The sequence below is a fragment of the Megalops cyprinoides genome, chromosome 15 (genome assembly GCF_013368585.1).
Source record: "Megalops cyprinoides isolate fMegCyp1 chromosome 15, fMegCyp1.pri, whole genome shotgun sequence".
In the NCBI taxonomy this organism is placed as follows: Eukaryota; Metazoa; Chordata; class Actinopteri; order Elopiformes; family Megalopidae; genus Megalops; species Megalops cyprinoides.
This window is the reverse complement of record NC_050597.1, coordinates 19,742,410-19,759,551: the sequence shown is the minus strand read 5'-3', so window position 1 is coordinate 19,759,551 and position 17,142 is coordinate 19,742,410. Positions and strand designations below refer to the sequence as shown.

Here is a 17,142-nt window from a genome sequence, read left to right as displayed (position 1 = left end):
CCAGATACATCTCATCCAATCAACCTGGCCTACAACAACATTGCCAGTTGACCTGGACATCTAATCCATTTTACAAAATTTCAATTAGCATTTATTGTAGTGGGAATTAAATGCATAGTTCCATAAACCCAGTACCAGGAACAACCTGAATGATCTTCCTCTGACATTCATTAGAGCAAGGACATCACCTCACCTGTTCACATGTACCTCCAGATCAGATGCCGTCTTTATAGTGGACACTTGAATAAGCTTTTCAATCCAGCCGTCTTATTATGAAAAGGCAGTGACTGGAATGAAAACCTTCTTGCCAAAGTATGTGCAATATGACATGCAACGTTGCCATTTGCACTCACGCTATGCGGCTAAAAGATGGTCAAGTTTCCACGTTTCCCCATAAGTGTGGCCCGGTTTTTACAACAGCGTGAAGAGAGTGTGTCACTTTTTCAGTGCTGATTTGGGTCTCATGAATGTGGACATAAATCGGATATCTAGCCATGCAACTTTCATGCGACCTGTGTTGCCATTAAAATCAGTATTGAGCATGTTTAACATGGCCCAAGTGATTGTGTCACTCTGCTCTGTTACCCTTGTTATAATTCTGCATGACCACACAAAAAACATGTGCATGGGGGACATTTCAGGACCATTCAGTTTCAAAAATGAAAGGAAAAAAAAACTGAATTCAGAATTGAGCATTAAGCCCTGCTGTCTGAATGTAGCCTTAGACCCACCTACCACCCAAGTCAAACCCAGCTTCCCACCCAAACACACTGAACACCATGTGGATTTAGAAGTTTTGTCTTTATTTCAATTTTGTTAAAAATCAGACTCTTCCCCCCCCCCCCCGTCCCTCCAAACCTCCACAAAAAAAAAAAAAATTTCACCTGACAGTTGCTCAAGCCGACAACAGTGAAGCTGATTGAGCACAAAAACAAGGTCTCGAAACTAGAAATCAATTAATGAAGAATTGAGCACATTAGGTGAGTGGGGAAAGTGACGGGCAGACATGCTGCTCAGCATTTCACGCTTCAGGGCTTCAGCTCATTAAAAACAATCACACAAAATTACGCTGTTACAACAAAAAGATCACCGCATATTATGACCAGGCTTCAAGTTAAAACTAAACACCTATATCCACCCAGACACAGGCCGAACAGATATTTTGCTGACGTTATGGCGGGGGGAGAAAGGTTACTTTAGGCAACCAGCCAGGCCACCCGTTTGAAGTTTGTTTATTGAATGCAGAGACCTTTGAGCTCTTCCTTTCATTTAAGGTGTCAGCTGTCCAGCTACTCCTCAAGCTTACAGCTGACTGAAACACACATTAGACCAACCACTCCTACTGTACACCAGTGAGTGACATAGAATATTAATCACTATATAGTGGAAAGTTCCTCCTATTCTGCCCTCAAAAGCAGAAAAAAATTCAGTTAATAACCCCCCCCAACACCTCCAATGCCATCCATCCCCCATTGTCCAACACCCCCTCCCCACCTCCCAAAAAACACTTGCCACTGGTCTTTCCACTTAACAGACCTGCTTGTTAAATCAACACCAAAAATCAAATTGCAGTTCTTAAATCTACTGTTTTTTTTAAAAGAAAAGGACCAAATTTAAAACAGGAAAGCAGCGCTACATTTCTCCCTAGTTTTCAGGTCAGACTGTGGTCCTCCTCCTCCTAGTTCCACACATGACGTCTGCAGTGATCCACAGCCTTCAAAAAAATGAACAGAAGAGAAACAGTGAGGAGGGCATCATTCATTTAGTCCTACCCTCCACAAGAGGGTGGTACTGTACAAAATTCACATTCATGGGTATACAACCTGTTCGCCATGTTGAATTTGAACTTGCAACAGCCCACAAGGGGGCATGGGAACTCACATTGCAACGTGTGGCCGTCTCCATGTTCTTGCACCAGAAGCCAGGCCCCCAGCTGCACTGTTCGGTTCCCAAGAGTTTCACCAAACCCCCTGGGCAGGCCCCCACTTTCTACAGGGGAGGTGGGGAAACCAGACACTGTCAGAGTCATCCTGCCCACCCAAGCAACACTGCAACTGCCAGGATGAAGATTACATGGTAGGTGTGCACCACTGCCATTTAAGCCAGCATATGTGTCAACAGATGTCATTTGTGCGCTAGCTAGATATACCAAATGGTAATGCTGTAAATGTGGAATCCCTTACAAGTTGCTTCTACCCTTCCATTATAAACATATATGCAAGTATACAATGACCAATCCACATTTCTCCACATAAAATATGGCAGCAGCAAAGGTTTCTTCAGCTGCGTGGTTAACTGCTTCTATAGTAGAAAGGGAAGACTGATTCGCAGGCACATGTATAATGCGGGCAGTACTAACCATGCAGACGAAGTCAGGATCCAGCATCTGCAGCAGCAGCTGGACAAGGAGGGGCTCGTATTGCTGGATCAGCTGATCACACTGCAAAGAGAGGGCAGGCAAACCAATCAGCCACTAGTTCAACTGAGGGTGGACATCTTCAGGGTAAGGACCCATCATCCATTCTGATGAATTGAGATGTCAAAATTGGCCATCTAGAGGGCCGCAAAGCATGGAAATAACCAGTGCCATTGTAGAAAAGGGCCACATGTCTTTGTCTTTGTTTGCGCACCACCCCCACCTCTCACAGGCACTTCATTTACAACCCAGTTGAAACCTGCCCAAACCGGTCCTGCTGCTCCTCTTATCAGCAGGACCCCCGCAGGTAACCCGAGGCACAGACGCACACCCAAGGACGGCCCCCAGGTCACCACTTGCCCTCTGACTTGTCCCCATCCTTTGTCCACCAATAAGAACCTCAATAGGGCCAAGGATACGGGACAATATAAAGTAGTGGTGACTTCCCCCACCTCAGCAATGCACCAATACCTGTGGGGGGAATCACTGAGGAGACCGAGCCCTGGACACAGAGTATTGTGTTGTTGTGTGCGTCTGTGCCAAAGAAACCACACACACAAACGCACATTCCACACAGAACCCACGAAATCCTCAATAAAATTCTAAACCCAGAACCTGATTCCTGTGTTCTCACCGACACCCCACCGTGACAGCAACATTAGCCTGAACTTAGTTACGGGTGAAAGTGCCCCCTCAGTTTCAGCCATTTTTGGCTTTAAGTCCAGATTAACTTAATTTGACAATACTATTTGGTTGCTAGAGGCAGAGTTTTCCTGCCAGTGCAAGCTGGCATGAGTCTAACAAGACAGAGACTGGCGATTAAGTCAACACGTCACTACACAGAGCCAGTGACTTTCGTCCACCAGCCTGTACTTACCTCTGTTCTGACGGCCTCTGGCAAGAAGTTGCAGACCTTCCTCACGGCGTCCTCAATCTCTTCCTCGGTGGCATTCTGCTCCAGGATGCCATCAATGTAGCGCACCGCCATCTTGCACACGTCACAGAAGCCACCCTCCTCAAACCTGGCCTTGTCCATCACAGCTGTGGGAGAGGCGGCTGTGAGTACAGAGCCACAGCTTATGCAGAACTGATCCTCGTACCCTTTCCTGACACCATTAACTGCAGAGGCTGCACCACAAACCCAATACAAACTGATGCCCAAGGCTGCAACTTCATAAGTAAAAAAATAACCTCCACACATTCTATCATCAGCACTCAACTGCACAAATTACAGGTAGAAGGGGACCAGGGAGATGGTGGTCAAAATATGTAGTAAATTATCCTGGGGGGAAAACCTGCTGTATTTCAGGACTACACTGGTAGGTACAGCAACTGCCCCACACAGAGGATTTAAAACCTACAACCCTCTGATGTCACACACACAGACATGGCAGACGTACGGATATAGGTGCGGCTGGCATCCTTGCACAGCCCCAGCAAGGTGCAAATGGTGGCGGGGTCAGCCTCCTGCACCAGGAGCTCGATGATGGCCTGGCCGTAGGCCTCAATCAGGTCCTTGCACTGAGCAGAGAGGGTGGAGGGCAGCACTTTGCACACCTTCTCCACAGCGTGTACCACGTTCTCCTGGGAGAGAGAGCCAGGGGTTAAAACAGGGCCGTGAGACACTGCAGTTCTGCCTTAGGCAACTCACAGTTAAACTGTAGCATTTGGCTAACATTGCAACATCCTTCCTCTTTTTGGAATAGGGAACGAAGGTGGACTTAAGCCATAAGGCGATACTCAAAGGCCATGTCGACCCTGAGGAGGCATTAATCCAGGGGCAGCGGGGTGTCGTACCTCAGTCTTCTCCTCTTGCAGCATGCTCTCCACCTCCTTCATCACAAACTCACAGATGGCGCACTGGGGAGACTCGCGGGCACGCACCATTTTCTGTGCAGTGGGGAGACAAAAAAATGAACCCAAATGGTCACAAACACATGGTGCATTTTGCAGTGACAGGGCAGTGACCTGATCCCTTATGGGGGGCTTTTCTAACAGTATAAAATCCCTTACTGGATTTTACAGAAAGGCATTTGTAAGGTGTTGGGAAGCGTAGTGCACATTGTTTCAGTGTAACCTGGTGAATGCTTCAGAAAGCTGGTTGTACTGGTTACCTTCGCAGGTTTCAGTGCGACAGGCTTCATCTCCACTGGCTTCTCCTTCATCTCTGCGGGAAAGAGCTTGGCTGCGGGGAAGACCTTGGCTGCCACCAGCTTCTCCATGGGCACAGAGTGGGGGAGACTCTGGCAGAACCCAGCGCGAGCACAGATGTCCTCAGCTTTCTGGAGAGGCACAGAACACAGGGAGTGAGCAGCTGTACAAGGGGGGGGGGGGGGGAACCCACCACAAACCCCTTTCTTCCAGCATGCACTGCAAAGGAGGGCCGACATGGACACCCACACACAAACATGTACTCATGGGAGATTGCATTCTGAGGAATGGAGCCATGCAGGGTTACTCCAAGGTCATGCAGTCCCCTCTCCCTAATCATTCTTACAAAGCCTACACACTGTCCATGCCACTTCTGATACCCCAGTGATCCATGCCTACAGGCATGGAACCCCATGCTAAACCCAACAGTCTGCAGTTACACCCTTCTTCCCCTCCCAGCCATGTGAATGAATACAAAGTCCAACCAATTTAAAAAAACCTAACCACTTCTGCAAAATGTTGAATTGACGAAGTACCCATCACTCTTCCACAGTCTGGTATTAGGTGCACAAGGTGAGTATCAACACATTACTACAGGTGAGTAGCTACGTGGACAGTACAGCACAGGTAAGCAGCTACACATGCAAGGGCCAGAGAGGAAACTAGGGGTGAAACTACAGAGGCGGAGCTCACAGCACCTACCTGATCCTGTGGGCCAAAGATAACGAGAGCAACCCAGAGAGGAAGGACAGAGCATGAGGGCAAATGAGAGGAAAGAAAGGATAAAAAAACAAGTGATTAGAAATGTGGGTGAGACCAGCAGACAGTCAAAGGACCAATGAGAAACCTGGCAAAGGCATGACAGAGCATGTCATTTGAATTAAATACAAATTAATCAGAAATTAAACTATAAAAGGGGTCACACTTTAGCTATCCACATACCGAGCCATCCCTCTACATAGCGTACGCTCTCACAACCCGTGTAGTGAATACATTTAGTATGGAAAAAAGATGGAAATGCCCATTTTAGCTATACTTCGCCCTGGCAGTATTGAGGTCTTTGTCACAAGGGAGAGAGAGAGAAGGATGTTGTATGTCTGCAGTTTCTTCATTGAGGAGAGAACTGATAACAGCCACATGCAGGATATCACTCCCCCGGGAGACTCACCATGGACATCAGCTGCTGGATGACCACAGGGGCATACTGGCTGACGTACTGCTTGCACTGAAACAGATGGAGACAGAGGCGGGGAGATGTGACCAAACAGCTCTCTTCACACAACACTTCCCAGGTACGTTCTACCATTTACAACTGATCTAAGACCTGCAAACCCCATCCATTCAATTCAAAGCCGATTCCGATCCAGGAGCAGCTGTCAAAGGCTAAACAGTTCTTGCGCAGACCCACGCCCCTCCCTAACCCAGCGTCAGAGGCCACACCCTTCTCTCACCATGTCAGAAAGGCCAGGCCCCAGCAGGTCACACTGATTCTCGATCTGGCTGATGAGGGCGTTGATGAAGGAGGCGTTGGACTTGGCCTCCTCCTGGGCATCGGTGAGAAACTGCACACAGTCCTTGCACACATCACCATTCTCCTGAGGGGGAAGAAAAGGTTATGAATGCATATTACAACACTCACCGTTACTGTCATTTTTTTAAGCAACAGAACACTAGCCTTTTCCAATTCTACTACAGCTCTGTGAAACAAATTGAAGGCCCTGGTGTTTCCACTACTGCACTTGAATTTCAAGAGACACTAGACCAATAACACACTCATGTGAAGCCCTATGAGGGACCATGCAATGGCAAAAGGCTATCCTTCAGGATACAAGAAATACCATAGCCATGTTATCCTAAGTTTGCAGATGCTCAAAGATTTGAAAAAAAACTGCCAAATGTTACAAACCAGATCTGAGTCAAGTGATGAGATGTGAAAAGTGATAGCAGGGTTTCTTGCACCCAAATGCTGCTAGTGTGCGTTTGGACACCAGTTTCAAATTTACGCAGGGCATCTTTCAGCCTCTAATCTGGTGCAGCAAGTCCAATACACATGCAGCACATGGCTGGTAAAAGAGCCAAAGGCCAGCTTTCAAGAGAGGGTTTAATAGATCCCCGTGAGCTTGGGGATATCCAGGGAAAACCCCAGCACTAAGCTCCTCTCACTCACATATGAACATATTGTATACCAAATATCATACTTGAAAATGCAAAAGAATGATGGCTATGCCAATGAACCAGAGTTTCAAATAGGTTTTTAAATCATTCTATTAATTCAACATCAGGGACAAAGAGGGGTATTTCTATGGATACCAAAGATGCTAAAAATCAGGTCCCCAAAAGCATAAGTGTGATAAAGGTATCTATTCTGAGGAGCTCATGAGTTTTAGGGGCTACGTGTTGCAGAAAGGCCAGCCTTTATATAATCCAGATCCTATTCACTGAGACCCTTAAGAGATGATCCACATGCTCCAAAAATGTGAAGGAAATCTTCACCTACAGGAACTGCACAAATCACACCTGCTTATTGTCCCATTACTCTTACCTGTTTGGGGGTCTCCTTCTTGGGGGACTCCACCTTGGGGGTCTCCTGTGGGTAGAGCAGCTGTGGGACGTTGAGGAGGAAAGGGGAGACACTCTGGGCCAGGTCCACTTGTGGAATCTCATTGGAGAGGAGCTGCCCTTCTGCCAACACTTTCTGCTGGGACTCGCACAGCCCCATGGCTCCACACACGATGCTGGGATCATCCTGCAAATTTGGGATTGGGAGGGTTATCACCTTGTCACATTAACATGGTCATCCTCACCACTTACCCCTGGCTTCTCATTACAGTTGACAGCCATGCAACCAAGCAGAAACTTGTTGCCAAAACTGGCTCCAGTTTCTCAATTCTTATCTGGGATGCAGTCCAATCTTAAACTTCAATTATGAAACTTAAATCTTGCACAAGAAACCTGACCACCACACAGAAGAACCGAATCCAAGCGTCAGGCCACAGCTGAAAATCAGACAGGGAAGTAAGCGCGCCCTTTGTCCTCCCTTGTAAAGCAGGGGGAATGTTACCGCTTGGTTTTTAAACTTTGTTAGCGGTTCCACTGCCAGCTCTTTAGTGTGTGAGTAAACAGATCATTTTCTGCTAAGACAATAAGGCTAAAGGCTGTGAAGTCTGTCAGCTGCATCTGCACAGCAAACAGGAGCCCCATCCAAGAGAGCCACACAAAGGGCCGTCTCTCCCGGCACTCAGCCCCACCCCCCTGGCACCACGCCCGTTCTCCTCAATGCAGTCCATTCACCGCACTAACTCTCCCATTACAGCCAGTTTGCAGGATAAGAGGGAATGGATGGACCTTTATTTTGGCTCCTGATAAGAGACTGGTGGACTAAACAAGGCTGAGCAGCAAAACACTGCAGCAAACACATCCACATCAGGAAAATGTTCAGCAACATTATGCTAATGTGACATAGCCGTAGGTTTTCCGCATTTTGTTGTACAGTATAATTGTTATACTGGTACAGGATTAATACATAAAGCTACTTATTGGGATGGGGGTTTGCAGAGATCAAATACATTCATCACGTGTGAAATCTAATCGCTGACAAGAAAGCTGGAGGCAAACTCAAGCTTGTAACAGGTGAAAAACTCAAAATGTGCCTCTAATGGTGTGCAAAGAAGTGGGTACACATTTATTTGTGGGCGCAGAGGTGAAACGGGAAGTGCATTACAAGCTTCCCCTGCCCTGCTCCACGCACTCACCAGCTCCCCAGTGATGATGCCCATCAGGATGGGGTAATAGCTGTCCACCATCTCCTTGCACTCCGAGGACAGGCCCTCATCCGGGATCAGCTGGCAGGCCTTCTCCAGGTAGCCCAGGATCTCAGACTGAAGAAACGCACAGAATGTGAAACAGTTCATAACACAAGAGAATGACCCCCCCCCCCCATTTACAACATTTATTACATTGATGTGGATGAATTCACATGAAAAATAACTTCTAAAAAGGAACCTGAGAAAAGGAAGCATCTGCACAAAACAAAGGTCCAATAACCCGGGCTGTTTAGCGGAAACGAAAACAGGAAGACTGTAGCAAGGGGGTTTTCATTATTACTTGATACAGCTCACGGCCACCTCAGTCTTCATCACCAAAGCCCAAAGGAGATTTTACAATCACACTATTTACTAATTAAACCACAGGGCCAGTAGGTCTGACTGAACAGGCACCCCACCCCCCATTCTGTGACATCCTCCAGTAGAGCTGAAAGGTGTTGTCCCTCATCTTACCTCAGTTGAATTGTCCTTCAGCAGCTGGTCCACCACAGTCAGCACCTCCTTGCACAGGTCACATGGCACAGATTTCTGCATCAAACAGGAAAGAGATTACAATGAAACTTAGTTACTTAGTTAATTACAGTTGAAAATGGACTAGGGAGAGGGGTTTGAACACTCCTTATTCTGTACTTTGACTATCAAACTCAAGAGATGGTGCTGCCATGCCTTTTACAGACTGTACAGGACTCTGCTGTGAAAGTGAGCGCAGCACATCATGCTGCATCTAGACACTAGAGAGCCACCAACAGATGGATGGTCAGGTAGGGTGTCGCTTCAATCTGGGCCTATGCAGAGCAGTGGCCTCTAGCCACACCTTCCACCTCCGAAGAGCACAATCGGCATCACGTGCAGAGAGCACCACACTCACCATCTGAGGCTTGTTCCAGACGTTCTGCTGGCAGTGAGCCACGGCGCCGCACTGAGAGGCCGTCTTCACATTCTTGCACCAGTAGGGGGGGCCGCGAGCACACTGCTCTGTGCCCAGCAGGGGAGTTGCCACAGCTAGACGAGGGAGACAGAACGCATTACAGTCACACCGCTGCAGACTGCACCCAATAGGCCCAGCTGAAGTCCTTCCCTCAATGAAATGTCGGGCCACACCGAGTGACACATTAGCCAAGTAACCACTAATGAAGGTCCTGATTTAATAAAGCGGAGCTGGAGAGAAGTGAATCAAGACACTGCTCTCAAGCTGTGGTTGGGTGGTACATTCCTCAACTATGGGAGCTAAAGTTCACATAGAGGAGAGCTGTTTCATTGCACAAACCTTACAGACCTACAGCTGATGGGTTTGAGTCCCACATGGGCTACCTCAATTGCACCCTTGAGCAAGGTACTGAAATTGCATCTGCAAAAATCCACTATTAATGGTGTTGGAGAACACGGCAAGACATCTTACAAGTAAATGAAATGTAAGCAAATGAGATGGTTTAAGGACCAGTATGTGCCTGGAGACAAGTAGCTTAAACCTAACACAGAATTAGTATGGAGAAGGCCAGGGGGTGGTGAATGAAATACCACCATGATGAGTCAGACAAGGTCACAAGCAGTGCCCACAGAATAGGGGGAAACTTGTTTCTCTCACTTCCCCCACAGACCAAAGGCAAAAGCAGAACCTAATGCACAGTCAGTGTCTGAGCTGCCAACACTGGGAATCATGTGATTGCCTCTCCGCTACTCATTTCACAACATGCAGAACACATACACACACACACACACACACTTTGCTGAGGGTCTAAAACAGGGTTTATCCCAGACTGAAATGACTCCAGTCAGTCACATTAGGCCCATTACACTTCCTAGCTAAACTGAATTTACTCATCAACATTAGCAAAAAAAAAAAAAAAAATATTAAAAACCCACAGGAAGCCGCAATGAGCACAGCCAAACTTCCCCCCATTATAAGCCACAATACAGCAGAGGTAGGCAGGACCTCTGACATGCAGAACCCTGGAAAGCACGCCGCAGTACATGTCTGTACCCATGTTTACCACAAATAAAACAGATTAGAAAGAGCTGGAAGGGGTGGGCAGGGCTGAGCAAACAATTGTGAACTGAGACCCTTTCGCCCATCCTCAGGAGCCCCCTAAAGCCCCATAAATCCCTATAGGTCACTTTCACCGACCCTCCCAATCGGATTAGCTAACAAACTAAACCACACAATCCAGAACTGTAGGGGAAAAGTCCCAGTTATGGGCATGAGTGTTGGGCTTTGAATGCCTTTTCCCAGATCTGTGGACACTGCACACACATGCATGCCTAGCACCACCACAGGATAGACAGCCCCACAACTTCATTCAATACAGAGGGGTGTTCATTTGTTTATCTACCAAGAACACACTGGAAGCCACACCCATCCTGGTGAGTTCTAATTCCTTGATCTCCACAGCACAGAGCTCAGAAATCCACAAATATGCCAACAACTTTTGCACATGTGCAAATCCCCAAACATGCTACCTACCTAAGAGGGCAACAACCAATTCCAGGGCTTGTCAACTGTGCTTCAAAGGACTACAGGATCAGCTGGATCTCATCCCAGCTCAAGCTTTTGGTTGGAATATTGAGAAAATGAGTCTTGTGTGTCTGGGGTAAATCAGTGGCTTATTAGTTAGTATGAAACTCTGCAGGCTCTTCAGCTCTTGACTGGGATTGGCTATGAAATCTGGCAAGCCTGACCCATGCTGAGGTGAAGAGGTCTTGCACCAGTGCAGATCAGATCTCAAAGATAAACACAACTGCGAGTCAGAAAGATTCAGAGGACTGATCATTTAGACCCACATGATCTCCAAATAATTACTGTACGTTGATCACTGAATGTAATTGGTGTTGTTAGAAGTCACCAGGAAACAAAATAACACAGCCGAGAGCGTCAGAGCCATCAGTCAGCAGCGAAAGGGGATTTCCAAAAGTTACCAGAGGGGGAGCATTCCACAGGGACTGTGCTTTCTCACTTCCACTGAGGGTAGCACAGGGACCTGCCTGCAGGGAGAAGTTGTGGTCAGAATCAGACACTTGTGGCTGGGACAGCAATGGAAGTGAGACCTTGCTGGTAGCTCTGTCTGATACGCTGGACTGCCTGTCAAGAATGCAGTGGTGCAGACTCCTTTCATATGGTTATGACCTGTGCAAGTCACATTTAAAAGAATTCCCCTTCCTCATTCCAGACTATACAGGTGAAAGGCAATGATGAAAGCATGACTTGCAAATACCAATGCACAACAAAAAGCACGGAGAAGGGAAGCAGACTGATAAAATGCAAGTAATTTCATATCCAGCGACTTCACTGCCCGCTTTTTCTGAATGGGATTCTCCCATCAACATCTGCTTTTGGGCTTTTTAAATGCATTTAAAATGTAACTACAGTCCCCTTTAGGCATTAAGCTGACATTAACACTGAGACATACCTCATCTGAGCCCAGTTCAAAGCAGGACCTCCTCAATAACATCATTCTGATGTATATAGCTCTCTTTAAAACAAAGACGGGTAAAGGTGATGCGTGGGATGGATACGTGGGCCAGCTAGGCAGCATGCAACAGTGGAAATTTCTGGAGCAACACCCACATCAAAAGATATGTGAGCAGATTTGTTGTGAAGAAACTATGCCACTATGTGACAAGGGCATCAGATCTCCATCAGTTCTGACTTCTGATGTAATGGCAAACAATTAAAGCAAAGGACAGTGCCGCAGACATGAGACCATGACGCTGCAAGACACATTCGCTCATCTGCTGTCATGCAGTCAACCTCACATGCTGCCAAAAGTCGCAGTGAAAGCAACATTCGAGTCATCCGCTGATGTAAGCTCCAAAAAATGCTGCTGGAGGCAGTCTCGAAGGCCCCCCCTCACCATATCACACCCTTTTATTAGTACTTCCTCAGGTCTGAACCTGTCTGAACAGTGCTCACCACATGACCAGCTACAGAAACAAAAGAAATGGGTAATTGTGTAATTCAGCTTATCACTTGTCTCACTGCCAATCAAATTGCTCCTTTTTCCTCTTGAGACCGAGTTCGTACTGGGGGCAATTCTAAGCAAACAGTTATGAGAAGGAAGTCCCAGGACTGAATTCCAAGCTGGGAAAATTGGTTTCTGAACAAGGTACAAAAACGACACTGTTCAAACAATTCCTCTACGACCGTGGTTTTGGGTTTAAGACAAGGCTGGGCCTTCAGTCACGGCTGTTATACAGAGTGTCGTGGGTGGGAGCTTCTGTGCAGTGTGTGAGTCAACATCACGCGGCGACCATGTGTCAGCGTATGGAAACTGGAACACAAAAGAGAAACAGCTTCTCTCATTTCCTCAAGAGCGAATCACACATTCACCGACACAAAAATCCTCAAAGCCAAAAACCAAAACTACATGAGGGTGTGACCGCATTACACAGGAAGCTCAGCTTGGAGCCCGCAGGCTAACAGGAACAGTGAGAAAGGCGGCTGCTGAGACCATTTTCGATGGAGAAGTACAAACATAGCGCAATGGCTTAGGTCAAAAACCAATGCTGCACATTTCTGCCATCTTTCAATGTACGGTGTCTGTATGGGTCCTTTACCACAATACAACAACAAACCAATGCAGAAACCAAACATACCACTGAGGCATTTCAGCCCTGACCACAATAGGCTTGGTGGGCTGTCTGGGGATATACTGGAAGCCCGGATGCTACCTAGACTGCATCAGTCCAATCCTTGCATTTGTAGTCATTTTATAACTGCAGTTCAAACAAACTAAATGACTTTCCAGCAGAGATTAACTGCTGGACTTAAAGACAGAGATGCCAAACGGCTACAGCTGGCTGAATGCAGCTGAACTCAAGCAGGAAACTGGTGCATAAGCTCTTCTGAATGAGTATAGCCTCTGAAACAAAGAATCAGACATAGGGTCAAAGATTGACTTGTCAGTGACCCACTTCTGTAGATAAAATGAGAATGTTTAACCTGTAATATTATGGTAGTTTGGATGTAAATCTGATGTATTCAAGATATAAAACTGGTTGTTAAAACTGTGCTGTGACAAGGTTTCACTACAGAAGCTTCCCCACAAAGACCTCCAAACTTTAAAGGGCATGTTATTCTCAGCAGTGTTATTGGCACTGGGCCATTTTCACCAACTGCTACATTACACAGAAAGTACCTGGAGTTCAACACTGTGGGATGCTGACCAACACCACACAACTGTACAGACTCCATCTGCAATCATCTATTAACCTGAGAAGCTGAACCTCAAAATGACACCTGTGTAATATTAGTGTTTGGGATTAAACTCAAAGGAGGTTATATAAGTGGGGGCCAGAGGGGTACAGACCCTTATTTAACAATACCTTCTGCAGTATAATAAATACTTGTTTTGTCATTTCTTTCATTTGTATTCCAGCATGAATGTGATGATAGAAGACAAACATTGGGGAAATGCCATGCTCCCAATTTGAGTCATGAGCAATGGCCTTTGTGCAAAAGTTTAATAGTACCTTTACTGAAAGCTTAAAAAAAAAAAAAAAAATCTAAAAGGTTAGGACCTGGCATACGATCAGAGAGCCAAGCCATTGTTTGCTACCCTAAACCATGCACCTGAACCTCTCAGATTCCCTCTTCCAGAATGCCCAGCTGGCTTGTGACACGGATCCAAAATTCCTAAATACAAAACCAGGACAACAAAGCTATTAATAGTCTGTTAGTAATGTAGCCTATACAGCATGCCACCAATTCCCTAATGACAGGGCAAACAATTCTCATATCAAGCCCTGTATTAGAGGCAGGCTACTACATTTTCTTTAAAAAGCGTACACTCCACCCCCCCAATCAAGAGGGAGCTTTGCAACACCTTACAAAGTCCAACAACAGGGAGGACAATATTGTCCTTCTAATGGAATCTCTTCTTTAGCAAACGAACTTAACTGCTGAATAAATATCCAGCCACAAGGAACTGAAAGAACACTGATTAAAAGAGGATTCAAAACCACCATGTCAGCACAAGCCCAGATAAATCTTCCCCATCATCCCCAATCACAGCTGACCACAGACATCAGCAAACAAAGGCATCTCAGACAGGATGGCCAGTTTCACAACCCTACCACCTTGCTAACACCTCCGCACATTTCACAACGATCAGAGAGGACACCGTGACAGCAATTTGTTATTGCCAATAAGTGGTTTTATTGCACAGGACTTGCTGTACTTTACTGCAGTCTATAACATAGATGAGACTTGTTTGGGGGAAAAAAAGTCATGAGGGTAAAAAAGTCCCAGACTCATCAAACACAGCCTTATGAAGATAAGGCCTTTGTGATAAAGGGACACAAGTGGACAGTGGATAGTCTTGGCTATGGGTGGGAGCAGAGCTATGGGGCCTCAAAAGATGAACTGAAACTAGTTGGGCCAATTGAAGCACCACAGCTTAACCTTTAAAAACAGAAACAGAACATTAAAGGGGAAGTTCACATGGGATGTCAACACCCTGATACAGGGTACTGCTAAGCAACCATGAACTTTGATGTTAATGTATCTGGAGTTTATCACCCACTTATAACAAAAACAGTCTAGCAAGTGTCACACCTTCAAAGAGCAAATCCCTGTCCCAGAACAAACTGAACAGCAAATTAAACTGACAGATCAGCTACAGCTCATGAGTGTCCAGGGGCACACTACATGTAACTGCAGCCAATTTGTTTTTAAAAAATCCATTTTTGTGTGACAGCAGATAAAGCAACCATAATTTCAAGAAACGCCAGAAACGCTGTACGGAGTCTGCTGTATTGCACATCTACCCAAACGGGGAGGGGGTGAATTCAAGCGTGCAGTTAAAGATTGCATGCACAGGTGCAACTGCCTCATCACGCGCAGAGTCATGAGACAGCAGGCCGGGCGGGATTCACAGCGATAATCTGCAGGTAGTGTCAGCAAACAGACCCTGAGAAACACACACCACTTCCACTGTGGAGAGTACGGTTAATACAAAACTAGGTTAGTGTAGGGAAGTAAATTCTGAATTTGAACAGCATTTCAACTTCCCATCTACCACTTAGAAACAAATCCTAACTAATTTAACTGAGAAATAGGCGTAAGTGTCAACCTCGGAACCTTAAGACCAAGAAGTTATAAAGTTAGAACGATCAAAGTCACTTAAACATAAACAATGTACAGCTGACTGTATACACCGTATATACCGGGTCTGTACAATCAAAAACTTCGATACACATGTGGCCTGACTACTTTGCATGCAAAACCATCTAGCTACCAAGTATACAATATGCTGGCTATGCATGCATCCCGGCAAAGGGTGTCGACCAAAAGTTTACAAAGGACTACCACACAGTGGGCCAACAAGGTGTAGGCGCTCCGTTTAAAAAAACAAAATGATCGTGTTTCAAAATGGAGCAAAATTATCTTCACAGGCTAACAAGCTTAGGTCTTAGATGAGTTGTCAATTGCAGAACAAAACACTTAACCGTTGCAAGGCGGATAACTATCAACAGTTACCTGTGTAGCTGTTTCGTCCAGCTATTATAAAGGATAACGTAACGATCTATAACCGCCATAGTTATGTGAAATCAACAACCGTGTTCAGTGCTGGTTCCGACGACGTGGGTTATTTTCGTTAGCTCACGGTCTCCTTGTAAATAGTTATATTTCGATGACTTCAACGAGTGACATCCAGGTAGGACGACTACGCTTGCTGACTATCAAAGATGGAACTATCGACGGAGTTTCTAATTTAATGTACGAAAGCAGTGTACATGTACACAAGAATATCATCACCATATGGTGTTGCATAGTTAGCCTCGATGGAGGTATCAAGAAAGATACGAGAGAAACAGCGCTCGCTTCAGAAAGCGCTGAGTAATGTTAATGTTAGCCTACTGTCTAACAACAATGGCTGCGCTTGACTTGTTTACCAAGCCGTTCTTCCGCCTTGCAATTGAACGGCGTAGCTCGAGGCGTGATTTTTAAACGAGCCTCCTCGTAATTAAAATTGATAACACAGAAGCCTACCTCCAGCCATAAAGGGGTTAGAATATTTCATAGATTACCTGTGGAAACTAAAAGAAGCGTGAGAAACATGATGTCGCCACAATTTGGTGCCGCTTGGTTTTCTCTGTTTCGGGAGTACGCGATGTCCCTGTTAACGCTGTTGCTGCAATGCGGAGCGGCTGGTCAGCTGACTCTTATATCACGACTGCTGTCAGGTGACTCGAGAGCGTAGAGTGAGGAGACTTGAAATGGGCGTGTGTATTCTCAACAGTGTGCTCACTGGCGCCCCCAAACGACCGGAAGAGTAAAATGCTTACTGTTTCGCGTGACTGACAGCTCAGCTGTTCACTCACAAGGGTAGAAAAAAATGTTAACCTTACCCACCTTTGCTCCCATTTTGTACAGTAAAACGGAAATTTAAGTATATCCAATTTCCCGTTTTCGATTTGATTTTTCAAACCAATAAGCTGGAGGGAGGAAGTGTTCTTTTGACTGTATCTGTAAACCGCGATTAAATTTACTCCACCCGTTTTAAAATGAGGTACAATATGAAGCTTCCTCTCTATAGCTGCATTGTGGTTGTGGGCTTAGAATCATCAGTAGAGGTTTATGTAACTCCGAAGAGGACGCAGGTGCTTATCTGTATACTCCTTCTTTGTTACTTTGCGAGGGAATGCAAGGTGTATGTAAGCTTTCAACACAACAAAGTACAGTGTCCTTTATCCTACTGAGTGACGATTGTAAGTCACACATCTTTGTGGTGACGGAAATGACTTTTACCCAAT

The 17,142-nt window shown here is 46.0% G+C and overlaps 1 protein-coding gene across 2 annotated transcripts; it reads right to left on the bottom strand.

Moving 5' to 3' along the window:
- Nucleotides 1-844: 844 nt before the first annotated feature.
- On the bottom strand, nt 845-16,556 carry LOC118790107 (prosaposin). 2 transcript variants are annotated; one of them, XM_036546931.1, is made up of 15 exons: nt 16,417-16,556; nt 9,260-9,393; nt 8,845-8,919; nt 8,320-8,445; nt 7,110-7,313; nt 6,019-6,162; nt 5,736-5,792; nt 5,270-5,275; nt 4,531-4,698; nt 4,214-4,306; nt 3,817-4,000; nt 3,294-3,457; nt 2,360-2,440; nt 1,882-1,989; nt 845-1,714 (listed from the first exon to the last, which is right to left on the bottom strand). In XM_036546931.1, exons 1-15 carry the CDS (start codon nt 16,445-16,447, stop codon nt 1,679-1,681), a joined length of 1,611 nt encoding a protein of 536 aa, XP_036402824.1. In that variant the 5' UTR covers nt 16,448-16,556; the 3' UTR covers nt 845-1,678. The 2 variants fall into 2 exon arrangements, with proteins under 2 accessions (XP_036402824.1, XP_036402825.1); XM_036546932.1 differs by lacking the exon at nt 5,270-5,275.
- Nucleotides 16,557-17,142: the final 586 nt, after the last annotated feature.

Coding starts and splice junctions, on each gene's coding strand:
- LOC118790107 (XM_036546931.1), bottom strand. CDS start 16,447: ATGTTTCTCACGCTTCTTTTAGTTTCCACAG. Junction 5,793..6,018: donor GGCCTGGCCTTTCTGACATG/GTGAGAGAAGGG, acceptor CATCTGTTTCAG/TGCAAGCAGTACGTCAGCCA. Junction 1,990..2,359: donor ATCCTGACTTCGTCTGCATG/GTTAGTACTGCC, acceptor CCTCCCCTGTAG/AAAGTGGGGGCCTGCCCAGG.